At 48.2% G+C, this 27939-nt stretch overlaps 8 protein-coding genes across 9 annotated transcripts; 3 read left to right on the top strand and 5 right to left on the bottom strand.

The window, feature by feature from the left end:
- Window positions 1-89: 89 nt before the first annotated feature.
- Window positions 90-2773, bottom strand: PHATRDRAFT_45520 (predicted protein; the record flags this gene model as incomplete). The annotated part of the gene is made up of 2 exons (XM_002179607.1): window positions 1254-2773; window positions 90-1191 (listed from the first exon to the last, which is right to left on the bottom strand). Exons 1-2 carry the CDS (start codon window positions 2732-2734, stop codon window positions 90-92), a joined length of 2583 nt encoding a protein of 860 aa, XP_002179643.1. The 5' UTR covers window positions 2735-2773.
- A 410-nt stretch (window positions 2774-3183) lies between these two features.
- On the top strand, window positions 3184-8369 carry RAD50 (the record flags this gene model as incomplete). Of its 2 annotated transcripts, XM_002179810.1 has the most annotated exons (12): window positions 3184-3386; window positions 3479-3534; window positions 3643-4910; window positions 4969-5097; window positions 5173-5206; window positions 5283-5971; window positions 6041-6661; window positions 6736-6858; window positions 6927-7475; window positions 7544-7666; window positions 7733-7811; window positions 7888-8369. In XM_002179810.1, 12 exons carry the CDS (start codon window positions 3376-3378, stop codon window positions 8367-8369), a joined length of 4164 nt encoding a protein of 1387 aa, XP_002179846.1. The 2 variants fall into 2 exon arrangements, with proteins under 2 accessions (XP_002179846.1, XP_002179845.1); XM_002179809.1 differs by having other exon boundaries at window positions 3321-3534.
- A 39-nt stretch (window positions 8370-8408) lies between these two features.
- PHATRDRAFT_45518 (predicted protein) lies at window positions 8409-11619 on the bottom strand. Its single transcript, XM_002179606.1, has 4 exons — window positions 9915-11619; window positions 9608-9807; window positions 8934-9534; window positions 8409-8851 (listed from the first exon to the last, which is right to left on the bottom strand). The coding sequence occupies exons 1-4, from the start codon at window positions 11466-11468 to the stop codon at window positions 8450-8452; spliced, it is 2757 nt and encodes a 918-aa protein (XP_002179642.1). The 5' UTR covers window positions 11469-11619; the 3' UTR covers window positions 8409-8449.
- A 717-nt stretch (window positions 11620-12336) lies between these two features.
- On the bottom strand, window positions 12337-14391 carry PHATRDRAFT_35240 (predicted protein; the record flags this gene model as incomplete). Its single annotated transcript, XM_002179605.1, has 1 exon — window positions 12337-14391. One exon carries the CDS (start codon window positions 14389-14391, stop codon window positions 12337-12339), a length of 2055 nt encoding a protein of 684 aa, XP_002179641.1.
- A 1292-nt stretch (window positions 14392-15683) lies between these two features.
- PHATRDRAFT_45516 (predicted protein) lies at window positions 15684-16925 on the top strand. The gene has a single exon (XM_002179808.1). The coding sequence runs from the start codon at window positions 15762-15764 to the stop codon at window positions 16809-16811; it is 1050 nt and encodes a 349-aa protein (XP_002179844.1). The 5' UTR covers window positions 15684-15761; the 3' UTR covers window positions 16812-16925.
- On the bottom strand, window positions 16926-18011 carry PHATRDRAFT_45515 (predicted protein). The gene has a single exon (XM_002179604.1). The coding sequence runs from the start codon at window positions 17976-17978 to the stop codon at window positions 17034-17036; it is 945 nt and encodes a 314-aa protein (XP_002179640.1). The 5' UTR covers window positions 17979-18011; the 3' UTR covers window positions 16926-17033.
- Window positions 18012-19325: 1314 nt separating this feature from the next.
- Window positions 19326-23073, top strand: PHATRDRAFT_35237 (predicted protein; the record flags this gene model as incomplete). The annotated part of the gene is made up of 4 exons (XM_002179807.1): window positions 19326-20941; window positions 21032-21859; window positions 22313-22967; window positions 23014-23073. 4 exons carry the CDS (start codon window positions 19326-19328, stop codon window positions 23071-23073), a joined length of 3159 nt encoding a protein of 1052 aa, XP_002179843.1.
- Window positions 23074-25538: 2465 nt separating this feature from the next.
- PHATRDRAFT_45514 (predicted protein) lies at window positions 25539-26932 on the bottom strand. The gene is made up of 2 exons (XM_002179603.1): window positions 26444-26932; window positions 25539-26357 (listed from the first exon to the last, which is right to left on the bottom strand). The coding sequence occupies exons 1-2, from the start codon at window positions 26830-26832 to the stop codon at window positions 25928-25930; spliced, it is 819 nt and encodes a 272-aa protein (XP_002179639.1). The 5' UTR covers window positions 26833-26932; the 3' UTR covers window positions 25539-25927.
- Window positions 26933-27939: the final 1007 nt, after the last annotated feature.

Raw genomic sequence — 27939 nt, 5'->3', positions numbered from 1 at the left:
TATAGAGCTGGTGGATCTTCACGACTTACGTTTTTGTTGGAGATTAATGTAAAAGACTAGATCTTTACCTTACTGTTAGTAAGCGTCCACTAGTCAGATAAGACTCTGCGTATTGTATCCGTAGTGTCTGCATTCGGAGTACCGAGTGCGAGACATCGTCCCGTTATGCTTTGTACAAATTCGGCATCGTCGACGGATAGATGAAGACATGCTTTGAGAATGTAACGAAAAGTTCCCTCCGTAATTTGCAACGTCTTCGTTTCAAAAAGAATGCGGGATGCCTCTTTCAGCACTAGCAAAGAATCATCTCGTTCCGAAAGGGAAGAAGTGAGACAGGCATGAAAGATGCTATGAAACCAAGCAATCTTTGGACGAGTGATTCCTGCGTTAATTGACCGAACACTGGTTGAGGCGAGGAGATTCTCGACGACTGTAAGGCATTGACGAGCCCTACTCGGACCATTCGACTTGCTAATCGCGAAGAGCAGGTTACTGTACGAAATCGAGTCAGGAATTGTCTCAGACGAAGATTCCATATCTTCAATTAGCTCCTTGATACGCGAAAAGGCTTGGTTGCGTTCAGAATGGGCCCACGCCATCAAAACGTGATTGTAGGAAACTACGCTAGGATGAATATGCTTGGACCTTTGCCCTTTCATCCATCGTAGTACCTTTTCCGCCTGTTCTGGCGCTAAGGCTTCATCGCTTCGTGCCCATGCCGAAAGTGCGGCATTACATACTTGTTGAGTTGGAACGATATCGTTTTCGTCTTTCTCATACCGTTCCACAAGCTGCCAAAAGATTTCATTGGCCTTGATTGCGGCTTCACGATGTCCACTACTCCCCCAAGCCGCTAACACCGTTGAGTAAATAGTGGGATTAGGTTTCAATGCTGCATTGCCAAGCCTATACTTTTCTTCCATTTCCATTAAAAGGCTGGAGGCTTTCACTCCCGAATTGCTTTGTCGCGATTGGCGATATGCGTTCATTATAGTCCCATACGTCACCACGTCTGGCAGAACATTCCAGTCATCACTTTTCTCCCTCATTTGGTTGAATAACTCCTGGATTTCTCGAATTTTACCATGACTTGCTAAAATATGGAGCACAACGTTGTAGGTCACCGTATTGGGAGGAATGGTTTTGGCCGAGCTCCCTCGGCGAGCCGCCACATGCGATTTAGCATACTCACTGCACGCAACGGAGCGTCGTCACGATTCGATTTGTTCCATGCTCGAATGGCGGACGTGTACGTCATCGCATTGGGAATTAAAGCCGGGTTCCCCTGGGAACTGAGTTCCTCCAATCGATGTAAAAGCTTTACAGCGCGTTCCGGTGCCTCGTAAGTGTTTGTATTTGCCCACGCATTTATAGCTATGGAGTACGTTTGTAGAGATAAAGCCGTGCCCTCATCCGGATTCACCTCGTTTAGGTGCTCCATTCCAGTCAGTAAAGATTCAACTTTTGGCCCAGCGTTAGGTTGGCGAGCCCACGCATCCAAAACTGCCGAAAATACTTGCGTTGAAACTTTTAGTCCCGGATGTTCTCCCGAGTTGAGTAATCTTTGCATGTGCTTTAGAAGTTCTTCAGCCTTCTCAGCTGCCCGAGGATCTTGGCTTTTTGCCCAACTGTTGATTGCAGCTAAAAACGATAAGTCGCTGGGTCGTAAGGCTTCTCGTGCAGTTGGTGTCGTCGCTTGTTCGTACTCCTGCAGCAAACTGTGTAACGTAGCTTCGGCATGGGCTGGTTGCCCGTGTTTGCTCCAGGCATCAATGCATAAGTTGAACGCAACCGTAGTTGCTTGCCCTTCATTGACTAAGTGATCGAGAATGCTTTGAGCACGTGACGGGGCTCCTTCTTCCTGTGTACAGCGTGCCCACGCGTACAAAGCAGCCGTCCAAGTTCGGACTGTCGGTGAATGCGGCAATCCTTGAATGAAGTCTTCCACCAGCTCTGGTGCTTTTGGATTGTAAGGACTGCATTTGGCAATAGCATGAAGTGCCGCATTCCAGCAGACAAGATCCGGAATCCTGCCCCGCTTTTCGGCGTGCTGACAGCATTGCGTCAACAAGTCTTGGACCACCTCTAATGTGTGGTCAATATTGGGGGATAGCCCTAGCGTATCGAAAGTAATGGCAAAGCATTGATCTGTAGGGGAAAATACCTCATTTCCGGTGACGTCATAAGCTTCCGCAAACATCTGTAGTAGCTGAACCGTGGGTTCGACGACCTCTGCTGACTTGTTAAGCCGACGCCGACTCAAATTGACGATTCGACGACGGTTCTTCACCTGTTTCCACATGATAAGAACGCGGGGTAGTTGACCCATCATTTTAGTGTCCTTCATCAACTCATTTTCGCCGTGTGTGGCTTCGGCGACCCACCGCTGCAATACAGAAGTAGCAAGTCTTGCTTGCTCACGAGTCGGCTCTTTTGCGCGGTCCAGCAGCTCGTCCAACACCGCTCGTCCTCGCAAAACGTCGCCTCTCCTCCAAGTACCAACGGCCTGTTTTCCAAGCCATCCATTCACGTCATTCGAAAAGTCGTCCCACCAAGCAACCCGTGATTGAGCATAGGGTGTTGATACAGTTGTGGTGGAGAAACCGGAGATCGGTAGTGTCGGCGTCCGCGATGCCGAAAGCCAGGGTCGAGACCATCCCGGGCGCTGAGCACATGCGTAAAACCTACTGTATGCTACGCTTCGAATCGTCGCATGGCGACACCATATTTTCATTGTGAGACGGGCAAGGTTTGATGCCAGAATGAGCCACCAGACCCACGCAACAGACCGTGTTTTACAAATTGTGGTACGGATTTCAACAAAACGACAGTCATAACTTGTGGCGTTTGTGTATTTCGGTATCGAAACGGAAGACAGACAGACTAGCCGCCGGAATAACAGTAAATCGGTCTTGTACCGCTGGACAGACCAGATCACCTTATTTATTAGCTAGCTAGTAATAGACTCTCACTGTCAGTAGCTTTTCGTTCGTCTTCTTTTGTTACTTTATAATTCAAATGTTAGATTTAAAGGTATTCCCGCCAGGGGTCCGGTTTGTCAATCCTCGGACTCGGCATCAAAATTGCTCCTCCCCTTCTAGTAGGCCACGCATACCATGGACCGTCGGCAAGCTCATCGTTCCACATACTTGGACTGAAGGATTTCTTTCGTAGTTTTGGCGTTGAAACGGGACAAAAAGCCAAGGTAGTGTAAAGAAGCCAAAGCATCCAATCGAAACAGGTAGGAAGGGGTAGTTGATCCGAAGCTGTGAGATCCGGCCGGATAGAAGTCGCTTTTCGATCTTACCAAGTGTAGCGATATGGCTTCGGTCAATAAATTGTCAATTAGGGGTATTCGATCATTCTCTCCCGAAGATGCGGAACAGGTAAGCCATGACTTAGCTTTTTCAGTCGAGTACGATGCCGACACTCACGCCAAACTCGATCGGCATACTCACATCATTGTCTGTCGAACAAGGTCGTCGAGTTCTACTTTCCGTGCACAATCATTGTCGGGGCAAACGGATGCGGAAAGTACGTATTATGCGCGAGAAGACTTTTCTATTACAATAATTGTTGTACTCATTGAATTGATTTGGTTGGCTCGCAGAACGACAATCATTGAAAGTTTGAAATATGCAGTCACGGGATCGTTCCCGCCGGGCAACAAGGCCGGCCAAGCTTTTGTCCACGACCCGCGTACTATTGGACAGCCCCAGGTCAAAGCAAATGTCAAATTGCGCTTTACGTCTCGTTCCGGACAGACCATGGTGGTAGTTCGCTCTATGGAAGTCAATCAAAAGAAGACAGCTATGACTTTCAAACAGCTCGACGGCGTCCTCCGTATGATGGATCCGAATACGGGGCAGCGCGTTTCACTGTCCCATAAATGCACCGAATTAGACAAACAACTACCAGCACTTTTGGGTGTTTCGAAATCTATCTTGGAACACGTCGTCTTTTGTCATCAGGAAGACGCATCCTGGCCTTTAATGGAAGGGGCAGTTTTGAAAAAGCGCTTTGACGATATCTTTGATTCGACGCGATATACTAAAGCCTTGGATGCCTTTCGGAAGACGGAAAAGGAAATGACTGCCACTGTCAAGGACCTGAAAATCGAATTGGCTGGTTTAAACTCAAGCAAGATCGCGGCCGACGGATTTCGAAAGGATTTGGTAGGTTACCAGGAAGCTTTGGAAACTTTGGAAGAAGAAAAGCAGCAAGTCGTCGAAGGCATTGCCGAGGCCGATCGCGACATCCAAGTGTATCAAGGGATTGAAGCCAAAATCAACAATGTGGATGCAAAGATTGATAGCCTCAAGAATCAGCAAGCGCAGCTGGTACAGGTCCGTATGACTCGGCAACAAATGCTAGAAGAAGATTTGACCAAGAAACACTCGCAGCAGGAACTGGAACAGATGTTAGATGACTTTGGGGGGAAAGTCTCGGAGCAACTAGATCAGCACCAAAAAATGCAGCAAAGATATGAAGGTATGGAAAAGGAGGTAGACACTTTACGACACGAGGAAATTCGGTTGAATTCCCTCCTTGGAAAGCTCTCGGCCGAAAAGGAGGCCCATGAAGGCCGCCTACTGGAGCGGTATAAAATGATGGAGACCATTGCACAAATGTACAGCATTGATTTGCATTCAGTAGAGTTTTCACAGGGTAGTAAGTCTTTGGCGGCGGCAACTCTGTCCGCAAGTCTGGCTTCTCAAAATGCATTCGGAAGTCAAGATGACTTGGATCTTGCAGCCGGTATCACCTCGAATGATATGCATAGTTTCTACATAGCTCTCGAGAAAAACGAAGAAGATTTGAGTGGGAAACTCCGAGATTTCCGTGGAGAATCTCAAGCTAGAGACGACGCTTTGCAAAATGAGCTTGCCACTCTTGGTGGACAATTGTCTGTGAGCGAAACAGGTGAGTTTTCGTATTAGCGGTATTGTTACTATACGATTCATATAGCTTACGTTAAGCTTTGTTCTATGGCCCAAAGAGCGCGCCAAACTAGCAAGCAGACGGAATGGTCTGCAAAAAGAGCTCAGCGCTATCTCGAGTCAAGTTGCCAAACCATCTTGGATACGAATGACTGATGTAAGTAAGCAACTTTCTTTTATCGATTGAAAAGTCAACGATTTAAATCTAACACGGTGTTGCGTTTATTTGTAGATCGAGGATGCTCGCAAGCATGCCATAAAGTTTGGTATGTTGCCCACCGCATTTCCATACATGTGAATTAATTAATTTTTCGTTTCTCATGAACCTCACTGTTATTTTAGCAAAAAGTCGAGACGAGGCGAATCAGAATCCTCGACGAAAAGAGATTCCTACCGAAATCCTTCATTTACAGAGCAAGATTGACAGTATCAAGCGGACAATTGACCTAGATCAGGAATTGCTTGATCGTCTCCGTAGCACAGCTGAGTCCCAAAACGCCATAAATGTCTTGCAAGAACAAGCTCAAAAAGACTTGGACGAGTTGAACGAGTCGATCCGCGATCAGTCCCAATTACTTCAAAAGTACAACTTTGCTTTCGAAGGACATTTTGCCAAGGAAGATGACGACAATGGTGAGAAACTTGGAGAAGTAGTCTGTAGTCTAGTATCAGCCATAGGAGGAAAATACGAATCTTTTCGTGCGGATCTGGATCGGGCTAGTTGTGATGTCTCGAAGAACGAAAAGGTTGCGTCTGAGAAGGCTGCTCTTCTAGCCAATTCGCAGCGCGCGGCCGCAGGAGTAAGATCCAAGCTCGACGGACTACATACCACTATTACAACCGCTCGAAAGCTTACTGTCGATCTCCAACGCCACGAGCAAAGCCTTTCATGCACAGCGCGAGGCGACGAGAACGACCCGCGCGAGATTATAAAGTACCTTGAGGAACGACTGGATTCAATAGAAGAAGATTCGCCATCTGAGGAGCAACCGAAGGCCATAAAAAAAGTACTGAAGCGTCTGTATAAGATGGTAAGCATGATTTTTGCGGCGCTCTCAAATTTTTTTCGTGTCTCATCGGCCTCCGTTTAATGGCCACAGTCAAAAATTCGAGACGCTTCCGGAGAAATAACTGCCATCCGATGTCCTTGTTGTCGCCAAGATCTTGGTGGGAGATCTGCAGAGGATATGAAAGCGATGCTTGACGAATTAAAGGTAGACCCTGCACTTACAGAGATTGACGAGAAGGCCATTGAGCATTATAAGAATTTGAAAGAGACTTATCAGGGATGGAAAGAACAGGTTGAAAAGATGTCGGATGACCTGCGAGATGTAAAACGTCTTGATAATGAGCTGAGTGATCACACGAAAGATGTAGAGAAATTTGAGAATGAGCTTGGGCGATATCGTAGAATGATTGTCGATGATATAGAGCGTCGAGATGAGGCTACTGTGGCTTTTACTGAGATACGGGAACTGCTCGATGTTGCAAAACGTTGGTCTACCGATGTCGCCCGCATTGTTGGGAAAAAGATGCAGATCAATCAGAAAACTATGGATTTGCCCTTCAGTGGAAATGACGGACCAAGACGCGACCTCGAAACAGTGGAGCGTGAAATGACGAGAAACATCAAAGAAAAAGATACCTTGATGCTAAAGATTAACGATTTGAATAGAGAGATGATGAACTTAAACAACGAGGTGTCAGATCTCGCAACGAAGGTACGCTTTCCCCGGCCCGCATGTAGCAGAATGATGGAAAAGGCGAACTAACAATTACGTCTTCAATCATTAAGGCAGCGAATACTGACAAAGCTCTCCGCGACAAGGAGGCGAAATATGTCGAATCGCAACAGGCTGCCGAACGAAAGATGGAACTCACTCGAGTATTGCAAGAGATTTCGGCTGCTGAAAAAGAGGTAGGCTTCGACGTTGTACTATTTAACTAACATTGGGCTGCGCCTCAAAATTTATCTTTTCTGTGTAGATTCAGAAAAGCATGGGGCCTCTTCATGAAAAGATTAAGGTGAAAGAGGATACGAAGCGCCAACAACGCTATGCGACGAATGAACAGGAGCACCATCTCCAGGACGCTTTGAGCCAATTTCGAAATGACTTTAATCAACTTCGTGAAATTTCGCGTCAGATTGAGGAGCACACATCTTCCGACAAAGGTCAAAAAGATGTCGATGTTTCCAGCCAGATGACCAAGGTTCTGGCACTTCGTAACAAAATGGTCGCAGAACTTCAAGTTTTAAGGCCGGAACTAGACGGTCTCATGACTGCCGTTAACGATCAAGAACGACACAAAAAACAGCTTAAAGCCAACATTGATGTCCTCGCAGCCAACAAGCAAATTCAGGAGCTCGAAGAAGGAATTAATAGTTTCCAGGAGGAGCGTGAATCGATTGATGGAGCCGACACTGCTTCCGAGCGTCTTTCGAACGCAAAAAGTACCAAGGAAAAGCAAGCCTCTATGAAGTCCCGCATAGAAGGCCGTTGGCACGAAATTATAGAGCAGATTAGGGCAGTCAAGGTAATTCTTTGAGAGTGACTTTCTTCAATTTTCTCAGTTCAAATGGTCAACTCATTCTTTTATTTAAGCGGAAACTGTCGTCTCCAGACTACAAAAATGTCGACGAGAAGTTCCGCATCGCTCTAATTGATGTCGAGACAACTCAGATCGCATCTGAGGATCTGAAAAAATATGGCAATGCACTGGATAAGGTACGTCTTGCTTATATAGGACCTACCATCAATACGAGACCATACCTTAACCTCCAATTTCTGCAGGCAATATTGAAGTTTCACCACGTGAAAATTGATGATATCAACAAAATTGTGCGCGAGCTGTGGTTGTTAACGTACAAAGGTGAGAGGGGTTGGGTTCAGAGGTAAATTGCATGTGTTTAAGATGCTCTATTCTCACGATACATCGTCGCATGCAGGTGAAGACATTAGTAGCATTGAACTGGTTTCAGGGCAGGAAGCAGGCTCACGCGCTCAAAAGTCGTATAACTATCGAGTTGTGATGACGAAAGGTACTTCCAAGCTTGATATGCGTGGGCGGTGCAGTGCTGGTCAGCGTGTTCTTGCGAGCATTGTGATTCGACTAGCACTGGCGGAGACCTTTTGTATAAATTGTGGTTGTATCGCGTTGGATGAACCAACCGTGAATCTAGATCATCGTACCAAGAAAGGACTTGCCGTGGCTCTCGCCCAAATCATTGCATCGCGTTCTCAACAACGCAACTTTCAGCTCATTTTGATCACGCACGACGAAGAATTCGTCGCAATGATGAAGACGGAACTTTCTACTCTGACTGGATTCTCCATGCCAGAGAAATATTTTCAAGTGAGACGTGAGCTCGCCTCCGACGGCAAGTACTACTCAAAGATTAGCGCCGTTGATTGGGATGAATTGGTCTAGCTCTCTAGCGGACCCACTTCCTAGTAATAAAAGAGGCGTAACAGTTCAACTTTCTTTGTATTTTAAAGCCGATGCAATTTTTACTTAAGGTCCGTCCAATCAGCTTCGAACTCATCGTACTCCGATTCTCGATCTGTATCATCCGATGATTCATTGAACGCTGTACGTACTTTCAGTCCGTCTGATGTCAACCCACCGACCAGAAACGTCTGGGTATTTTCCACTGTTGGCTGGATTCGCGCTTCCGTTGATTCCTCCACGACCCCTCCCTTTGGATCGCCTCTCGTCATACTCGCCGATCCTAGCTTTGTACGTCGCCGAATATGTACTTTGCGCTTATTGGTTTCAAGCTTTGCAATGCATTCCTCCAGTGCATCCGAAATGCTGTAATGCATCTGGATCATAACAGTATGTTCGTACGCAGCAACAGATCCTGCATGACAGCACCGCTGGAGTTGCTCCAAAGACGGATTCTCAAAGAGCTGCGAACGAACGAACAGAAAGAAGCAGTTAGTTTTTCATGCGATTGTTTGGGCAACACATCTCATTTGCGCTTGTCCTTACTCCGAAATAATCCTTAAAGGAAACTTGAGGTACGATGGTTGTCGTGCCTACAAAGTCTTGCGTCAGTAGCTCCGATGTAAAGCCAACAGCCGCCTCTAGATCACGAAGAAAAACAAACTTGGCTTTCATGTCATTCTTGAGATACATCTCCAACGCGGCCAGTAGGAACCCGCCTCTCCAGGAATCTTCTTGTGCTCCACTGGACCATCGGCTGGGACGCCCAACTCCGCCTTTACTGTTGTAAAACATTGGAACAATATGTGGATTGCATTGAGCCGTGACAAAAAACTGGCAATTGAGCATCTCCGCTAATCCTGTAGTCGGAATGTCTTGTTTGATCGATCCATCAAAGTATGCTTCGTCCTTTGCTCCGCCTCTCTGAACTACGCCATTGGTGTCCTTGATACGCAAGCGAACAGGCGCAACAAACCCAGGTACAGCTGCACTCGCTACGACAGCAGAGGCTATCGTAACGTTGGGCGCAGACAAATAATTTATCAACACCGGCGGCGCCTTCTTCGTAGTAGGGGATAGAGTAATACAAAAAACGCGCCCTGTCAAACGATATGCTTCAGCAAATGTCATATCACCCCGACAAAACCTTATAAACATGACGGTGAGACAAGAACGACCTGACGTATAGGGATGCAAACAAGCAGCAGCAAGTAACTCACCATTTCAGTAGCTCCAACCATTCATCGACATCAAACATGCTCCCGGTTTTGACAAGGCTAGAGATCCTCTCCCTCCAAGGACGCGAAAAGCACGTAAGCTTATGTACTAAAATTTCTGGGCGTAAATCACGATCCAATTCATCGTCCTTCCTGGTGCACAAAATCGCACCAATAATGCTTCCTGCGCTAGTTCCTGAAATCTTTTCACAAAAAAGAAGCAAACAAACATCAGGCGTTGTCGCACATAAATACAAAGTTTCCTATTTGTAACGAGTGTGTGATCTAAAAACACGATCCCGGTACGTACAATATTGGGCAGAGAACCAGTTTCCAGTAGAGCCCGAACGTGTCCAAAATGATAAACTCCCATCATCGCTCCACCGCTCAGGCACAAAGCGGTTCGACCGTAAGCTGCTCGAGCCCGCTTCAAAAACGTTAAAACCTCTTGTCGGTGAAAGGATGGCAAAGGATTATCCGTCCGACTTTCTATGTCTTGGTGGGGGGCGGATTCCGGCGAATGCGTTTCATTTCCATCTTTCGTCTTGACATCGTCATTTTGTTTTCCATCTTCGCCATTACCAAACAAATTGGTCAATGATTTCCATATTTTGTCCTTTTCGGCTTGAACAGTTTCTTCCATTTGCTCTTCATAGGTGCGTTTTTCGTTGCTTTGCTGTTGTGCGGAATCATCTACTGGAATATGCAATGCTTCATCAGTGAGCCAGTGCAAGGTTTGGACAGCTTCCTCGATGAACTCCCGTACGACTGCTTTCGGTTCCCCCGTATTCGTATATGAAAATAAATCTTCGCTCATAATACCGCCTACATTTTTCCGCGTGCATTGTTGAATAACGGCAAGCGCTAGTATGGAGTCGCCTTGCTCGCGAGCGTTACGCAAATCCCGAATGAGGTCCTGAACAAAGCTCCAATTGTAGTGAAAAGATGTTTGATCTTTGATTCGTCGAATCCATACATCTCGTTTCTGTGATCTGTCCAAATCTTCTGCGTAGCCGTACCACTCTTCATAGGACTGGGATTTAGCCATTTGTTGGCGCAGTGCTCGATGCTTGGGCCGTGCGATTATGTATTCGGCAATCCGAATGAAAATGCGAATTACGATATAGACCATAAGTTCAACGGCGATGAGAAAGTAAGTGAGTCCGAGAATGGGCCATCGCAAGACACGAGCCGACCAGCCATGCAACCGTCCCGGTACAATCGATAAAACGGCCAGGGTTAAGAGCACGCCACCAAAAGTGCGCCACAAGAAAAGTCCCACTTTCCAATCCAACAGGGGCCATTCGCGGGAGAACCAGCTCCACCAACTTTCGTCTGAGCGAGGTAGTATGCGAGAGAGTAGCATCTCGTCCACGTGAAAGAGTTCCTCGGGAGATATCTTGCCGTCGTGGTTGGTATCGAAATGTCGGAGCAAAAAGTCGGAAACGGACAGGTCAGCGGCGTTTTCTTCCCAAATCCGCCGAAAGCTTGGTAGCTGCGGATGTGAGTATGAGGAGGAAGACGTCCAATAGTCCGGAAGAATAAAGTTTACAAAACGTTGAAAACTATCATGAAGTACCGATTGCGTGTCATGGAAAAGGCGACGACCCAATAAAGGCAAAGAACTCATCACAGCAGGGAATAGTGTATGCACATAAAAGTCGTATATTGATTCAATAGTCAAGTTTTCGTCAGGCAAGAATGGAACTTGACGGGATTCTGTCTCGATTCCTCCAAATCGTTCCTTTATATTCTTGTTCTGCTGTTGCAGCGATGACGATGGTCTCGAATTGCTGACAGTGACACCGGTATCCAAGGAATTCTCAGGTTCGTTTGTGATCGAGGAAGTCCAGAAGAAGCTCATTGTATAATGCTATTTCTCTCTAGAATTCTTTCGGTGGCTGACGATGTGTTGGTGAGTTTGTTTCCTTCCTTGTTTGACACTTCCTTCTTGTAGGTCCCTTCTTTCTTCTTCCATTCCCATCCTCCGATGGAGAGCTTCATGTTTTGCAACGGGTTTTTTGGCTGGTTTTCTTTCCTCACGGTCCGGAGGCTCTTTCTCGTCGGCGATCGAGTTTCGACAGATGGGACCCGATCGTTTTGATGTCGGTCGGATGGCCGAAGAATATTATCTCTCCAGCGTTCTCAGTTTACTCTGCCCTCGAGTGGTAGCCTCACTGTACCTGTTGTCCGAAGGCATCTGGCGGGAATCAAACGGTTCCCGAATTCTTGTCAACAAGTCTGCGCGTCACAAGGCATGCACATGATTTCGTCCTATGTGATGCGCGATTCCATACGAATCGGCGTCACGACCCTACCCTGTAGCTCAACAGACAAGCAAGCATAAGAGCACGGGCGCCATAGGGCAGCAGGATCGACCCACCTTACCCAATAGCAATCATGTTCAAAGACTACCTCTTAACACTACAGTGAACAGTGTTCTGAAATATCCCGGCAGTCTGCCGCTATGATTTTTTTGCTCTCGCATTGGATACATTGCCAACTCCCAAAGAATGACCACTACAACCAGCTTCTTTGTTTAGATTGAGCAAGTCATCGCCGCCGCCTGATCCACTCTTCGCAAAATTTCCCTTAGTTTCGGTTTCCTGTGCAAATATACCTTTGTAATAGGGAAGAGTTAGGTCTACTTCCCACTTGATAAAGGCAAACAACCTGATAATAACCTTGGTGTATTACTCTTGTCGGCATGCACCGAAGTCGTTTGTTACTTTCTACCGTTTGTGAAACTTTTTGTCCGTTGCGGCATAATCCTTCAGTAGTTGACACGGTTCGAATTGCGGACCGTACTTGTCGGTGAACGTGTTCATGCGATCTACGTACGATGCGACGCCGACCTGATCTAGGTACCGGAACGGACCACCCCGGAAGGGGGCAAAGCCTGTACCGAACACCAGACCAATGTCACCAACGACAGGATTTTCAATGATCTCGTCTTCCAAGCATTTGGCCGCTTCGTTCACAAAGCGACTCACGATGCGATCTTGGATTTCCTTCTCGTCTAATTTCAAGTCGCGTGTGGCAAAGTCCTTGACGTACTTTTGTACTTCCTCGTTGATGGTCTTTTTCTTGCCTTTGTAGGTGTAGAACCCTTGACCAGACTTTTTGCCCAGCCATCCTTTGCCAATCATTTGCTCCATCAGAGAGACGTCACCACCCTCCATGCGTACTCCCAGGTCGGCATTGGACAAGAACTTGGCCACGTGCGAACTCACGTCAATACCGACTTCGTCGGCTAGTGTTATGGGGCCCACCGGCATGCCGAAATTCTTGAGCGACTTATCGAGTGCCTCGAGCGGTACACCGTCCCGAACGAGCGCCGACACTTCGACCAAATACGGACCCAAACAGCGATTCACGTAAAAGCCGGGGACATCCTTGACCACAATGCAGGTTTTGCCTTGCTTTGAACCAATTTCGAAAGCGGTCGCCGTAGCGGTATCACTCGTACCGGTATGTGGAATAATCTCGAGTAAGGGCATGGATGGTACCGGTGAGAAGTAGTGCATACCGATGATGTTTTCCGGACGCGAAGCGCCCTGCGCAATATCGGCGATAGGAATGGCGGATGTATTGGTGGCAAAAATACAGTGATCCTTGGTGACGGATTCGACGTTGGCGACAATCTTGCGTTTGAGATCCAAATCTTCGAACACGGCTTCAATCACCATGTCAGCATTTCCGAAATGACGTTGCCAAGTCGGACTATCATCGGTGAGTGCAGTGACGTTGGAAGTATTCAGGTTGTACTGATACTGTGTCATGCGCTTGCGTTTGAGCTTTTTGCTCCAATTCTCCGTCATGTAGGATTGACCCCGACCGACTGCTTCGTCGTTGCGGTCTTTGAGTAGGACTTTGATCCCCTTTTCTGCCGTTACTTGGGCAATCCCGGCTCCCATCAACCCCGCACCCATGACAGCCACGGTCTTGACCGGAATGGCGGCATCAGCACCGAACGAGTGCTTTTTCATCTGCGTCATGCCGTCGAAAATACCAATAAGTGCTTCCGATTCCGGCGTCGCGGCGAGTTTAGCGAATTCCTCACGTTCATGCTGGTACTTTTGTGAGGGATTGTCTAAACCGAATTTGACGCAATCGATAATGGCGTAGGGTGCCGGGTACTTGCCGTTGGTGTTCTTTTGCACCATTTTGTCAATTTGGTTCCAAATGACGTTGCGCCCGATCGAGTTGTCTTCGAGGATCTTGTTAAACATAGATTTGGATTTGCGCTTGGCTTTGAGCGATCCGTTGGCCAGAGCAGCCGCCGAATCAATCGCGACACGTTCCAAGGAGGCCTGCGCCACAACCAGGTCCACCAAGCCCATTTTTTTGGCCTGGTGCGGACGTATATCCTTCCCCGTCAACATCATATCCATGGCGTTTTGCAAGCCCACGACGGGATGCAAGTTCTGCGTGCCGCCGAAACCGGGCAAAAGCCCGAGCTTTACTTCGGGAAGTCCCATTTTGGTCTTGGAACTGTCCGTGCAAATACGGTAGTCGCACCAGAGCGCCCATTCCAGACCACCACCGAGGGCGGGTCCGTCGATGGCGGCCACGAGAGGGACACCCTTGCCTCGCATGTCTTGAAAGAATTTCACACCGTCGGCGATAAAGGGAATCAGGTCCTGCTTATTCTCGACGGCTTTAATGTCAAAGATATCGGCGCCGGCAATGAACATGTCGGGTTTCGCGGACGAGAATACGACGGCTTTCACGTCGCTGTTGGACGCAATTTCGTCCTTCCAGAGTTTCTTGGCTTCTTCCGCCATGGCAAAGCTGATGGAATTAACGGATTTGGGGCAATCAAAGCGAACAATAGCGACGTGCTCTCGGGGCGTGATTTCGACGTTGGTAAAGAATTCGTACTTGCGCTCCGTGGTGGACACGAAGGGTTTGCTGGACCCGGTCTCTTTGATGGGCGGAGTACTTTGCGTTGGTGTGCCGGTGGAAGGGTCGGACGAGACCGCTGTCGCCTTGGAGAGGAATCGTTTGGCGGTATGGGTCGTCATCGTGATCGTCGCGACGGTGCAGTCGCGGTCTCCCGGGAACCAAGACGACGCTGTACCCACGCGACCGACCGGGAGTCTCCCAACACTGCTTCCAGCCCCATGAGGACCGACTCGTCGGGTCACGACGATGGAATGTGCAAATGCTCGGCGCGAGGCTAGCATCTTTCTCTTTGGACTAGGGAGTGCCTTTTGCGAAGAACTGGTCCAGAATCGAACGACAAAAGGAAACTCGCTTTGGAGATCGAGAAATGGTTGGCGATCCAAAAGACAACCAACTCACAAACAAAAAAAAAAATAATTAAACAAAGAAACAAACAAACGACGCACACACACACACACACCAGACTACGATTGTATGGTTGATGGAGGAAGAGGAGGATGGCTACGGTCGGCCGAAACGGCCCTCCAAAAAGGCTTCCGATATCTACACGAGTGTCAACACGACAAGCCCGAGCGCGTCACGAACGGAGGCTGTCAACGACACACGCGATTGGGGACCGACGGTATCCAGGACTGGCGAGTCACGAGGCAATCAGACATATATCGACGACATCGTATTTAAATTGTAAAAAGGCCTGCGGTCTGTATGGACATGTGTACGAATCATCCAAAGAATCTCTTTCCTTGCCAGTTGGTGTAATCCTGTATGTAATAGACCGAGCCTCTAAAATTCGTGGAATGCATCTGCCGGCTCCAACGGACGATATTCGACAGACAGACATTCGACCAACCAATGAAAGGAAAAGAGGAACAGAAGTGTCATCGCTCACACACACACGCCCGCCGGGAACGAGTCCTGGTTCGACCAGCGTACGGTATCCAGCATACCAAACCAGCGATCCGAAATTCTTTTTGGCTCCATCAAGGTTTTCGGGTGTTTGCCAAGCCCAAGCCTCGCGACCAAAACCCGCAACCCCGCACACACACACACGTACACATATACACGCACTCCCACACACAGCCGCCCGGTCGTAGTTGGGTGGGTCTCTTTCTTTTGTTTTGGGTTCGACCAAGAGCAGGGTTAGAAATATAGTTTTACGAAGGTGCCGTAACCTTATCGCAGGAACTTCCATCCTACCTCGTATCGTATCCCACACCCCCCACCACCGTAGCCTCCTGCGTCCCGTACCATGACGCGCAGTAGCAAACGCAAGGAAGACGACGTGAGCAGGGTCCTTTCCGTCTCCGCACCCCTTCCGAAGCGAACCAAAAAGACCAAGGTGGATCCAGAAGGACAGGCACCTCCCGCGGCCATTCCCGAATCCCACGCTGTCTCCGTGCCAGAGGCGAGAGCCGTTGTAGCGGTAACGGATGCGACACAGCCTTTGATTCCCAAGGAGTACGCCTCCAAGGCGGCCGTGGTGACGAACACGTACCCCCACGCCGAATTCAATCACTTCTTCTTCCAGCTCATGGCCTTCAAGGCCGAACACTCCAACTACAATGTTCCTAAAGACACGCACCCCGAACTCCACACGTGGCTGCAGAATCTCAAGCGAGACTACAAGCACTACGTTGGGAACGAAACGACCTCGCCCTTGACGGAAGAACAAGCCTTCGTCCTCGAATCTCTACACGTACCGGTCACTTCCCGAGGTGACGAGCACTGGAACCGCTTCTTCGGACTCCTCCAGCAGTATAGAGAAGAACACGGACACGTACTCGTACCCCGGCTCTGCGAAGTCCCTGGACTCGGTGACTGGGTCACGGACCAACGAAGACAGCACAAAGCCTGGAAGCAAGGACAGAGTTCACAACTCACCAAGGATCGCCGCGAAAAACTCGAAAGTATCGGCTTTACCTGGCAGGTCCGCAACCGTCCCGAGTGGGAACTTCGATACCACGAGTTACTCCAGTACAAGCAAATTCACGGCGATTGCAAGGTCCCCCAGCATTACAAAGAAAACAAGGCACTCGGAAAGTGGGTTGCCAAACAACGCGAACAGTTCAAACTCATGCGTAAGGGTCAGCACAGCTTTTTGACACCGTATCGTTTGGAAAAACTCAACGAGGCGGCGTTTGTGTGGCAGGTGCGCACCGCCATGGACACGGACGATATGAGCAATCCGTTGACGGGGGAAGCGGCCATGTTATCCTCTCCCACTATTCTGACGGATACCCAGGACGGCATCGCGGCCATGTCAATGCCGCCGAACACCAAAAACGAAAACGAAGTATAGTCGAGTGGACCGAGACTATTTTTCGGCAAGCGTGCATGTGCGTTGACCATAAGTGTGACAAAAGAAGTTGATAGGAAATAATGGGTTAGTGTATTAAAAAGAAAAACCTTTTTTACGTGTGTCGCATGTTGCTCTTGGGCGTGCAGCTAATTTAAGTAGTCTTATCGCTACATGGCTGCCTGGTTACGATATCCATCAAGCCCTTTACGTACGCATAATAGCTCACAGAGTGCGTGACGCCGATTTGATCTTGTCGTAGCTATCGAGGATCGAGTCTGTCTTTCCCAGGGCACCCGCGACGGCGGCTTGCGCCACGGCTTCGACGGGAACGGGCGGCTCCAAAGCGATTTTGATGATTCCCGGCGACAGGACTCGTTCCAAGGTACGGATTGGCGACGACGAGAGCAAGCCCTCAATGAATTGTCCATAAAAGCTAGCAACGCGAGGAGGATTGAGCTCAAAGGAACCCCCTCCATAGATAAAAGTTGGCTCAATCAGAGTGGCCTTGCCGTCAAACGCTGCGAGGACGGTTTCACGAGAAAACGATTTTCCCTCCATGTAGCCTTTCAAAAAATCAATATCGCGAGCAAATTCTTTCACCTCCGGCGCCACCGTAATGTAGACAAAGCGTGACACGCCTGCCGCTTTGGCGGCACTGGCCGCTAGCCCGGTACCGCTATTGACGGCCTTATCGTCGGCCGTCCCAATTGCACCCACGCAGGAAATCACAGCCGCACAACCTTGCGATAACTTTTGGATCTGGTCTTGCACATTTTCCGAGGTTAAGTCTAAAGCGATAGTTCCATCGCGACCGTCGCGAGACGTTGCAATGGTTTCGATTCCCATATCTCGAAGCGTCGACATCACTTGCGAACCGACAAAGCCTGTGCCACCCAATACGAGAATCTTGGTCGATTCTGCAGCGACAACGGATTGTGGAAACAACAAAGGCTTCACTAGCAACGACGAGGCGCTCAAAATTTGGAAAAAGGCTCGCCGGGAAGATGCTGTGCTACCCAGCTCCATATCATCCGTTCGGGATGAGGTGACAGCCGATGATATGGATTGGTAGGAAAGTCGTGCTTGGATAGGGTCGGGAGCAAAGGCTTGCCCCAGACTCGCAGTGCCGAACAAGATTACCAGTGAAAGGAGAGCGCTGGACTTCATCGTAGTGTATTAAAGCTGCGATACACCTTAGCTTGTCCAGCAAAGATGTGGCCGTGGTCTTGTAGAGGGTTTTTAGTTGCCACGAATTGATGTCCGAGGCCTCAAAAATGATGGACGAATGAGCAAGATTTAGTTTCCCAATCCCGAGCGTCATTCTTCCCTATCGTCTATGGGGCAGTTTACTCTTTTTTTGTGTCTCTGAACATACATGAACGCTGTAGGGACGCCGCCTTTTTGTCGTCCCGACATGGAAAGTAGGCTATTTTATGCTCTAAAACATGGTTACATTCATTAGCTAGGAACATTCCACCAAGATGATTTGCGTCTTTTTAGTCGAGCTACTAGAGTGGAAAGAGTTATGTACGGATTTGAGCAAAAAAACAGAGTACGCATGCCTAAAAATGATACGGGAAAACCGAACGAGACGGCTCCATTGTGACGGAAGTAGCCTCAAATGATTCAGTATGGCCATACAGACCCGGATTTGGGTGTACGAGGATGACCTGTGACGTAGTCATTGGGGTTATCCTTCGGTCATGAAACTAGTCTAAACCTTGGGCACATCGGATGATGTGCTCACTTATTTTTATTATAAAGCACTTTGCAAGCTGTACTTCTAGTCCCCTTGTGTGCTTGGTTGACCAACATGCAAATTGATTGTCTCCGTGGATGCGGGACAATGGTCAACGAACTAATTCAATATAGTCCGGATATTGTGTTGACCAGAAATGTACCTACACGTGGATATCAAATCAGTTTATCAGACAACCCCTTTGGCATTGACAATGCCCCTCACCCACACAGCTCCGAAAGGAGTGGATTGGCCAGACGTTAGACTGCCATGAGTTTCTTCCGGTCTGTGGAACTTGACAGTAGCGTCGTGCGTTTCGAACCACCTACCAGTGGGATTCGTACAGTGGGAGAAACGAAACGGAACAGATCCCGATTCATTCCCAACGAACGGCTTTTAAGTCTTTGGGCCCGATTGGTCTTCGGATCCTTTGGTGATATCAGCTAAGTATATTGGTATCAGATGGTCACTTGCGATCAACATCTAGTTATCCATATCTCAAAAGTCTTTTGTTTGCTCTATATTTCAATGTCATTGGGCCTACTATCACATATCACCGGAATCGGTGGTACTGTTTGGCCCTCTGTCATCTGGCATATTCGGGTTGAAATGACCCGAAGAAGGGTCGGAAAGATCCTAGAATTCGCCATTCTTTCATGTCAGTCATTTACGAATTCTATCTCAAACACTGTTTTCTTTCACTTTTCTGAAAATTCAGCTGCAATTTTCCGAAATACCGTATTCACCAGTATACAAAAATTTCCCACCATCTTACCATGTCTGATATTGCTCCCAACAACCCTACCATTGACGACGCGTTCAACGCTGTTGTCGTTGACGGAACTGTTCAAGCCAATGTCGCCCCTGTTATCGAACATCCTAACGTTGCGAACGAAAACCCTGTCTTTCCCATTGTTGTTAACCATTATGACAATCTTCTTGCCATGACCGGAATGAACATTGGTACCCGCAAGGCTCTCGTGTCGGAAGGGTTTGGCTCTATGTCCTCTTTGGTCCGCTTGACCACTAAGGACCTTGACTCCCTTGTCGATATGATGAACAAGCAACACCGTGGAAAATCCTTCAAGAGCACTTATCCCCCTGGAACGGCTGATAACGAGAAGGAGATCCATATTGGCTTTAACTCTAAGTCAACTCTTTCGGTTATCATCCACTGGGCTGAACGTTTGAAACGTCTTGGAAAAGAGGTTCGTGCTGAGGACTACACGAGTGAAGTTGATCAGCTTGCCCGCGACCGCATGGAAGAGGAAAAGGAAATCCGCGAGGTGGCCAAGACCCAGACACCGGTCAAGCCTACTCCCCTCAAGGACATGACCAAATGGCGTTCTTTCTTCGAGAATTGGAACCAGTACATGAGTTGCTGTCGCGGTCCCTCGCTGACCCCCCTCACGTATGTTTACCGTACCCAGGAGGAGCCTGAAACTGCCCCCCTTGAAGATTATGACGACATGGATGCTTACTTGGTGGCCCAGACGATTTTATCGGGTCCCAAGTTTGTAATTGACAACAAGCGAGTTTTTGATGAATTCAAAGAGGCAATTACCACGACCGGCCCAGGATGGGCTTTCATTAAGGAGTTCAACAAGGGCAAGAACGGTCGCGCTGCTATTTTGAAGTTGAAGGCACAGGCAGAAGGAACCCTCAACGAATCTATTCGTCGGGATGATGCAATCAAAATCTTGTCAACAACAACGTACAGCGGTCCTAGTCGCAATTGGAACATTGACACCTTGTTGCAGAAATTCCAATATGCGGTCTCTGAGCTGGTCGAAATTGACGGGGCCTCTTTACCGGATGGCCAGCTTGTCACCTACTTGGTGCAGGCACTCAAAGATCCCAGTTTGAGTTACGTTCGCGACACTATTCGCACTAATGCTACCTACCGGAACAGTTTCCACGAGGCTCAGCTTTTTGTGAAAACGTTCGTTTCTTCATCTTCGATCAAGACCGAAACAACGCCCCGACAGATAAATGATGTTCAGACGTCCAATGGTGGATCTGGTGGTGGAAAATCAGGTGGCGGTGGAAAAGGAGGAAGCAAGTCGGGCGCTATTAAGGGCCCAGTTTTGGCTCGTAGTTATTCTCCAGGCGAATGGAAGAGTCTTACCAAAGAGCAGCAAGAGAAAGTGAAGTCTATGCGTTCTAAGAAGAAGCAAGTGAGCAAACCAAGCGAAGAAAAGGAACGCAGTGTTGACAGTGTCTCGCGGGAGGATACCGCAGGCATTAAAGAAGATCATGCCAATGATAAGTCTCAACCAATAGACGATGCTGCCGGTCTTCAATTTGGACGTGGTGCACACAAAAAATCGGTTGGATTTGTCATGGATAAAGCTTCTCCCTCTGGAAACGGAGCGAAGAAGCAGAAACTATTGTGAAATGCGGCCGCGGTGGCTTGCGTTTTGGGGACTGAAATACGCAAGGCACCGGACAGAGAAATAGTTGCCCTCACCTCTACACGCAGTATTGGGGATGTCAATTCAGGCTCGAATCACCACATTGGAGCTAGATGCGAATTGGATTCCCATGCGGACACATGCGTTGCTGGGGCTAACACTATCCTCATTAGTGACTCGCAAAAGTCCGTTACCGTTCGACCTTTTTCGGGGGAATACTTAGCAATGACAAATATTCCTATTGGAACGGTCGCTACGGCCTACACGGTACCAGATGATGGACGAGTGGTGATTCTAATCATTAATCAGGCTCTCTACTTTGGGGACCGATTGAAGAACACACTACTCACCCCAAACCAGATGCGAGATTACGGTATTGAAGTCGACGATGCCCCTCGGCAGTATGTTGCCGGCTCTCAACACTCCTTATATGTTCCTGATTCTAACTTACGGATTCCGCTGCAGCTGCGCGGTATATTCTTGTTTTTGGAATCGCGGAAACCCACGCAACAGGAAATGGACGAGTGTGAGCATATTGTACTCACCTCCGATGCGCCGTGGGAGCCATGCTCGGTTGAATTTGCCAATCGAGAGCAAGAGGCCGTCAGAAGTGACCGTCGCGTATCTTTGGTGGACTCTGGGGGAAATTCCACTGGCCAGGTGCATTACATAGCATACCCGAGTGACACTCGGACTGTTGCAGCTGCCCAACGAGTACTCGAAACATTTCGGTCCCTAACCGAAATTGAATTTTGTGAGACCAAATTGGTGGACCGCTTAATTGCTTGCGTTAATGTCGCTTCGGACGACCACTGTGGAGACGGGTTGGACGGACGTGCTGATCCGGACGTATACCCAGCTTCAGACGACTTCATAAGAGTTGTCTCCGGTATGACGTCAAGCGAACGAAAGTCAGCGTTGACTCCTGAGGTTTTGTCGCGACGATGGAATATTGGCTTAGATTCGGCCAAACGGACCCTGCAAGTAACAACACAGAAAGGCGTGAGAACTGTGTTGCACCCTTTGACTCGACGGTACCGGACCCGGCAGTCTCATCTGCGATTCCCTACCATTCGGACAAAGGTTTACACAGACACTATGTTTTCCTCCGTTACTTCCATTCGTCAGTACAAGTGTGCCCAGGTTTTTACCACAAACACTGCCTATTCGCGCGTTTACCCTCTGCAATCCAAGCAGAATGCCCCGGATGCCCTCATGAAATGGATCCAGGACGTCGGGGTAATGAGTGACCTTGTTTATGATGGGTCTAAAGAGCAGGGAGGTGGCAAGCATTGGCGTGAGATTGAACAACGCCATCACATACAACGGCACGTAACGGAACCACACAGTCAGTGGCAGAATCGAGCTGAGGGGGAAATCCGAGAGATTAAGAAATCTGTTCGCCACCGTTTACAAGCATCCCGAGCACCAAAACGACTTTGGTGCTTCTGTACGGAATGGGTGTCGGCCGTCCGACGGTTGACAGCCCTTAGCCTGCCTGCTTTGAACGGCCGCGTCGCAACGGAACTTCTGGAGGGGGAGACCCCAGACATTTCAGAATACGCACAATTTGACTGGTATGAACCAGTATGGTTCATTGATCCGACCTCTTCTTTCCCGGAACCTAAGCGAAAGCTTGGTCGTTGGATTGGGGTTGCATCGGATGTGGGGCAGGCCATGACCTTTTGGATTTTACCAAAGTCCTGCTCCCCAATTGCGCGTTCCTTGGTAGCTCGAGTTGACCCTGATGTGTCCTGCACGGACGAGTTTAAAGCTGATCTTGCCATGTTAGACTTGTCCATTGACAATAAAATTGGCAATAACAAAACTGCAGAACAGAACAAAGAAATTGACAGCTCGCTCGGCAACCTGGTGTCGGGTCCAGCTGACGATTTATTTGAAAAGGTAGCCAACAAAGAGTTTTATCCGCTCGAAGAGGCTGCTGAAAAAGCCGAAGCTGATGATTTTACGCCCGAATCCATGGACGAGTACCTGACAGCTGAAGTTTTACTTCCATTTGGTGGTGAATTGTTACGTGGGGTGGTTAAAGCTCGGAAGCGCGATGCCGACGGAAACCCTCTGGGGACTCGGAACAGCAACCCAATTCTAGACACCCGCGAGTATGAAGTCGAACTCCCAGATGGATCCACAAATGTTTATTCTGCTAACATCATTGCTGAAAACATGTATTCCCAGATTGACGATGAAGGCCGCGAGTTTCTCCTGATGCAGGAGATCACCGACCATAAAGTCGACGGAAATGCAGTGACCAAGGACGACGGCTTCACTGTACTGAAAAATGGCGAACGAAAACCCCAAATGACCACAAAAGGCTGGAAGCTTTCAGTACTGTGGAAAGACGGTACTTCGACTTGGGTCCCTCTTAAAGACCTGAAAGAGTCGAACCCGTTGGAAGTCGCTGAGTATGCAGTCGCAAATAAAATTGCGGAAGAACCTGCGTTTGCTTGGTGGGTGCGACAAGCACTTCGTGTGAGAGACAGATCCATTAAAAAGGTGAAGTCGAAATATTGGAAGCGCTCGCACAAATATGGAATTGAATTACCTCACTCTGTGGGGGAAGCCCTTCGAATCAATAAAGAAACGGGGACCACTTTCTGGCGCGATGGAATTGCGAAAGAAATGAAAAATGTGATGCCTGCGTTTGAATTTCGCGACGATGACCGTATGCCCGTCGGCCACAAAGAAATCACCTGTCACATGATTTTTGATATCAAGGCGTTCTCATTACAGCGTAAGGCGCGCCTGGTGGCTGGTGGTCATACAACAGATCCTCCTAAGGATATGACTTTTGCAAGTGTCGTATCTCGGGACAGTGTGAGAATTGCTTTCCTATTGGCGGCTTTGAACGATCTAGACATTTTAGCGGCTGACGTACAGAACGCATACTTGAACGCAGCGACAAAAGAGAAAGTTTGGACGCGCGCTGGGAAGGAGTTCGGATCGAACGCAGGACGACCCGTCGTTATTGTTCGCGCACTTTACGGATTGAAAAGTAGCGGAGCACGATGGCGTGACCATATGGCCGCAACATTGCGCGAAGCAGACTATACTAGTAGCAGAGCCGACCCAGATGTTTGGATGAGACCCGCAACGAAGCCTGACGGATTCAAGTACTGGGAGTACGTCCTCGTGTACTCAGACGACATTCTCGTCGTGAGCCATGACCCCAAACGTACAATGGACTTTCTCGAGTCCAAAAATACCCTCAAGAACGGTACAGTGGCAGAGCCAACAACGTACCTAGGTGCTGAAGTCAAGAAATGGCGTATTGAAGGATCGGATGATCCTACGAAAATTCGATGGGCAATGTCATCTGAAACCTACATCAAGTCGGCAATTGCAGATGTTGAAACAGAGTTGGCCAAGATTGACAAGCAACTTCCTTCGAAGGCGTCAACGCCACTCAAGCCCGGTTACAGACCGGAACTAGACCAGAGTCCTGAGTTAGATGCAAGGAGAATCACTTACTATCAAGGCCTCATTGGAGTTCTTCGTTGGATGTGTGAGCTGGGACGAATTGATATCCTGGTTGATGTTGCGATGATGTCTAGATTCCTCGTGATACCACGGGAAGGACAGCTACAGCAGCTATTTCATATATTTGCTTACCTGAAGTCTCACAAACGGTCTACATTGGTGTTTGATGATACTAGACCTACATTTGATGCGGAACGATTTGTTCAGAAGGATTGGTCAGAATTTTATCCGGGAGCGGCAGAGGCGATACCGCCAAACCTACCGGAACAACGAGGCAGGTTGGTATCAACTACATGTTTTGTGGATGCCGACCATGCCGGATGTCGGTTGACCCGTCGGTCGCATACAGGCGTTTTGATATATGTGAACAGAGCACCAATTCTGTGGTATTCAAAGCGGCAAAATACAGTCGAGTCCTCAACCTACTCCTCTGAATTCTGTGCTATGCGGACGGCTATTGATATGATAGAAGGGCTACGGTATAAATTGAGAATGCTTGGAGTTGGTTTGGATGGTCCAACTTGCGTGTTATGTGATAACCAATCGGTTGTTATAAGCTCAACGGCACCGGAGACCGCATTGAAAAGGAAACACAATGCTATTAATTACCATCGAACTCGAGAAGCTCAGGCAGCTGGGATTGTGTTAATTGCAAAGGAACCAACCGAAACAAACATCAGTGACTTCCTCACAAAGAGCGTCCCAGGTCCGAGATTGAGAGAGTTGAGTGGAACAGTGCTTTGGTAAAAGACCAATTGCAAAACAGGTGTGCAGAAATGTATTCCTACCCCAGAAACAAAGCAGAAGCTACCAAAATGGAAGTGGATGCCAGCCTCTGCGTAAAAAAATGTGTGAATTATCGGGCTAAGACGCACAAGAAGCTTTGACATGGCTTAAAGGTTATTGTGGTTCTAGCTCGAGGGGACTGATTCAGTATGGCCATACAGACCCGGATTTGGGTGTACGAGGATGACCTGTGACGTAGTCATTGGGGTTATCCTTCGGTCATGAAACTAGTCTAAACCTTGGGCACATCGGATGATGTGCTCACTTATTTTTATTATAAAGCACTTTGCAAGCTGTACTTCTAGTCCCCTTGTGTGCTTGGTTGACCAACATGCAAATTGATTGTCTCCGTGGATGCGGGACAATGGTCAACGAACTAATTCAATATAGTCCGGATATCGTGTTGACCAGAAATGTACCTACACGTGGATATCAAATCACAAACCAGCTGTGTGGAAACGATACCACGTAATTATTTGGAATCCCATTCAGCGTCGAACTCAAACTCAGTTCCTTCGTATACACCATTTGTGCTACTATGCATTGTCTATTGGTTTAAAATGGTAGCGAGAGGGATAGACACTTCAAAAGAAAAGAACCGAGCAACAGTGGTTTCGGTAGTCCTCGAGAAATACATGGTGGATTGCGGTCCATAATAAAAAACTGGCCAAGATAGCTTCTTATAGCCCTCCATTCGTATACATATGCGACAGCATGGTCGGAAGATAACCGCCCTTGACGGCCATGGCCCACTCTTCCGCAACGAATGGGCTTCCGGCGTCAATCGTGTCCGCCGAGTCGACAGCGAGACCACCATAGTGGTAGACTTCGGCAAGCATGGAATTCAAATAGCCACCCTGGAGAGCCCACATCCATTCCTGTGGCGTCAAGGGTACGACGTCGTGCGGATGTAAATCTGCCGATGCCAAACCCCCGTCCGTGATAAAGTGTGCAATCATGGTCGGAAGGTATCCGTCACGGGCAGCCCAGGCCCACTCCTGCAACGTGAAGGGTTGCGTATTTGTTCCAGCATGCAACGCAAAAGCGTAGACGCTGGCAGCCAGAATGACTAGAGACAGAGGGACCAAGGAGCTAGCTACCGCAGAAACACTACAATAAGACAGGAGAGTATCGTGTGAGAAAAAAAAGCTAACAGAATTGGCTAAATTAATTCCGAGCCAACATGCTATACGTACCTCATGCCGGCATTGTCTCGGACCTTTTCACGCAGATGTGCGACAATTTCAGCCGTCTCCATGATGTTGTCGCAGAGATCATGCGAGGCGAGCACGCCACTGACGCATCCACTCTGAATGTGGAGGATCTCGTGCAAATATCGTTGGGCTTCGGAGGCTGTCGTGGCTTCGGAAAAGGCACACTCCTTAGCACGCGCCATCATGTACTTGTGTGCTGATTCGTCTTCGATTCGGATCGCAATTGAACTGTAAAGCTGTGTTGTTGTTGCAGTACCAGTAGTGGTACTTATTGAACGGAATGAACCAATCGGTCGCGGTGACACCAAGCTCCGGACCGGAGCGGCGAGTGACAGCAGATACACGACGGCTAGCGTGTGAAGAAACAACATGATAAAGCTATTGAAGAAAGGAGAGTATTGAAAAAGGCGAGAGTTGTTTATGAGATGTGATGTGCAAGGGACCTACTGGTCGTTGCACAGGTTTTGCGTCCGTTTTCGAAATGATGATGGCTTGGACAGAAAGCAAAAAGATCTGCTTGTTCCTTTCGTGTTCTTCCGTGTCAATAAGGCGAACCATGTGTCTTTGTAGGACACATTTCAGCGTGGGCACGTGAATATCATCAAAACTAATAGTATTGAAGAATATTTTTGTGACGCTGAGAGTAGAAAAGAAAAGCGACCCGATCACCAGATGACGCGAACCAGCTGTCGGGATAAAGAAAGACACAGTGCACGTAAAATCCTAAGCATAGATGTCGCTACGACCAAGCGTGGATCGGCGTTTTCGAAAAAGACAACCTAATAGTACCTAGCCGGACCAGCTTTCATAATCACAAGAAGTTATGATGCTCCAGCAATTTGATGAATTGACGGTGAGGTGTGCGTCTTTGGCAATATGCCCTACTACCAATGGTCACACTAGCTGGTCCAGAATATTCAGCAATAGGTCGCATCGGAATTGACAGAGTACGTACGCATTACGAGGACTTCGAAAAGACTGTTTACAGCGTTACTGATAAATTATAGCCACACAATGCTACAATTTGATACTACGTTGTAGATAGAATTGTTTAGCCTTAGCATTGTTTGTTGGAACATCTATCTAGGATTCACTAGCTCTAGATCTTGGCCTCATTGCCATTTCCTTTTTCCTGGCTCTGTCGTAGGACAGACGCAGTGGCTAGACGACTGTCCTCGTCGGGTTCATTTCCCGTGTGTGGCATGCCGGAGGAAAATACGAAGCGTCTCATAGGAAACCAAATATTTGCGTTGTGCACCCAAATGTTTGCAACATACACAACTCTGGTTCCGTTGCATGAGGCGTATAAGACGACTCGTCTTATCAAACCTGATATGCTAGGAACAAAATATTCCTGATTACCATACGGTTTCCCTAGATGAAAGTTGTCAATAGATACTGTTGGCACCATCCGAACTCGATGGTTTGGCAATCACATAGGTGATCCAATCATCTCGACAAAAACTATGTCAATGGTT

This window comes from Phaeodactylum tricornutum, chromosome 7 (genome assembly GCF_000150955.2).
Source record: "Phaeodactylum tricornutum CCAP 1055/1 chromosome 7, whole genome shotgun sequence".
Classification (NCBI taxonomy): Eukaryota; Bacillariophyta; class Bacillariophyceae; order Surirellales; family Neidiaceae; genus Phaeodactylum; species Phaeodactylum tricornutum.
This window is presented reverse-complemented; position numbering and strand designations above follow the sequence as displayed.

What these genes read in the sequence shown, in the direction of transcription:
- PHATRDRAFT_45515 (XM_002179604.1), bottom strand. Translation starts at nt 17,978, where the DNA reads ATGAAGTCCAGCGCTCTCCTTTCACTGGTAATCTTGTTCGGCACTGCG.
- PHATRDRAFT_45518 (XM_002179606.1), bottom strand. Translation starts at nt 11,468, where the DNA reads ATGAGCTTCTTCTGGACTTCCTCGATCACAAACGAACCTGAGAATTCC. An exon ending in TGGTTGGAGCTACTGAAATG is followed by an intron (nt 9,535 to 9,607) that starts GTGAGTTACTTG and finishes CATGTTTATAAG; the next exon opens with GTTTTGTCGGGGTGATATGA. An exon ending in CCTTTAAGGATTATTTCGGA is followed by an intron (nt 8,852 to 8,933) that starts GTAAGGACAAGC and finishes GTTCGTTCGCAG; the next exon opens with CTCTTTGAGAATCCGTCTTT.
- PHATRDRAFT_45516 (XM_002179808.1), top strand. Translation starts at nt 15,762, where the DNA reads ATGACGCGCAGTAGCAAACGCAAGGAAGACGACGTGAGCAGGGTCCTT.
- PHATRDRAFT_45514 (XM_002179603.1), bottom strand. Translation starts at nt 26,832, where the DNA reads ATGTTGTTTCTTCACACGCTAGCCGTCGTGTATCTGCTGTCACTCGCC. An exon ending in CGAGACAATGCCGGCATGAG is followed by an intron (nt 26,358 to 26,443) that starts GTACGTATAGCA and finishes GTCTTATTGTAG; the next exon opens with TGTTTCTGCGGTAGCTAGCT.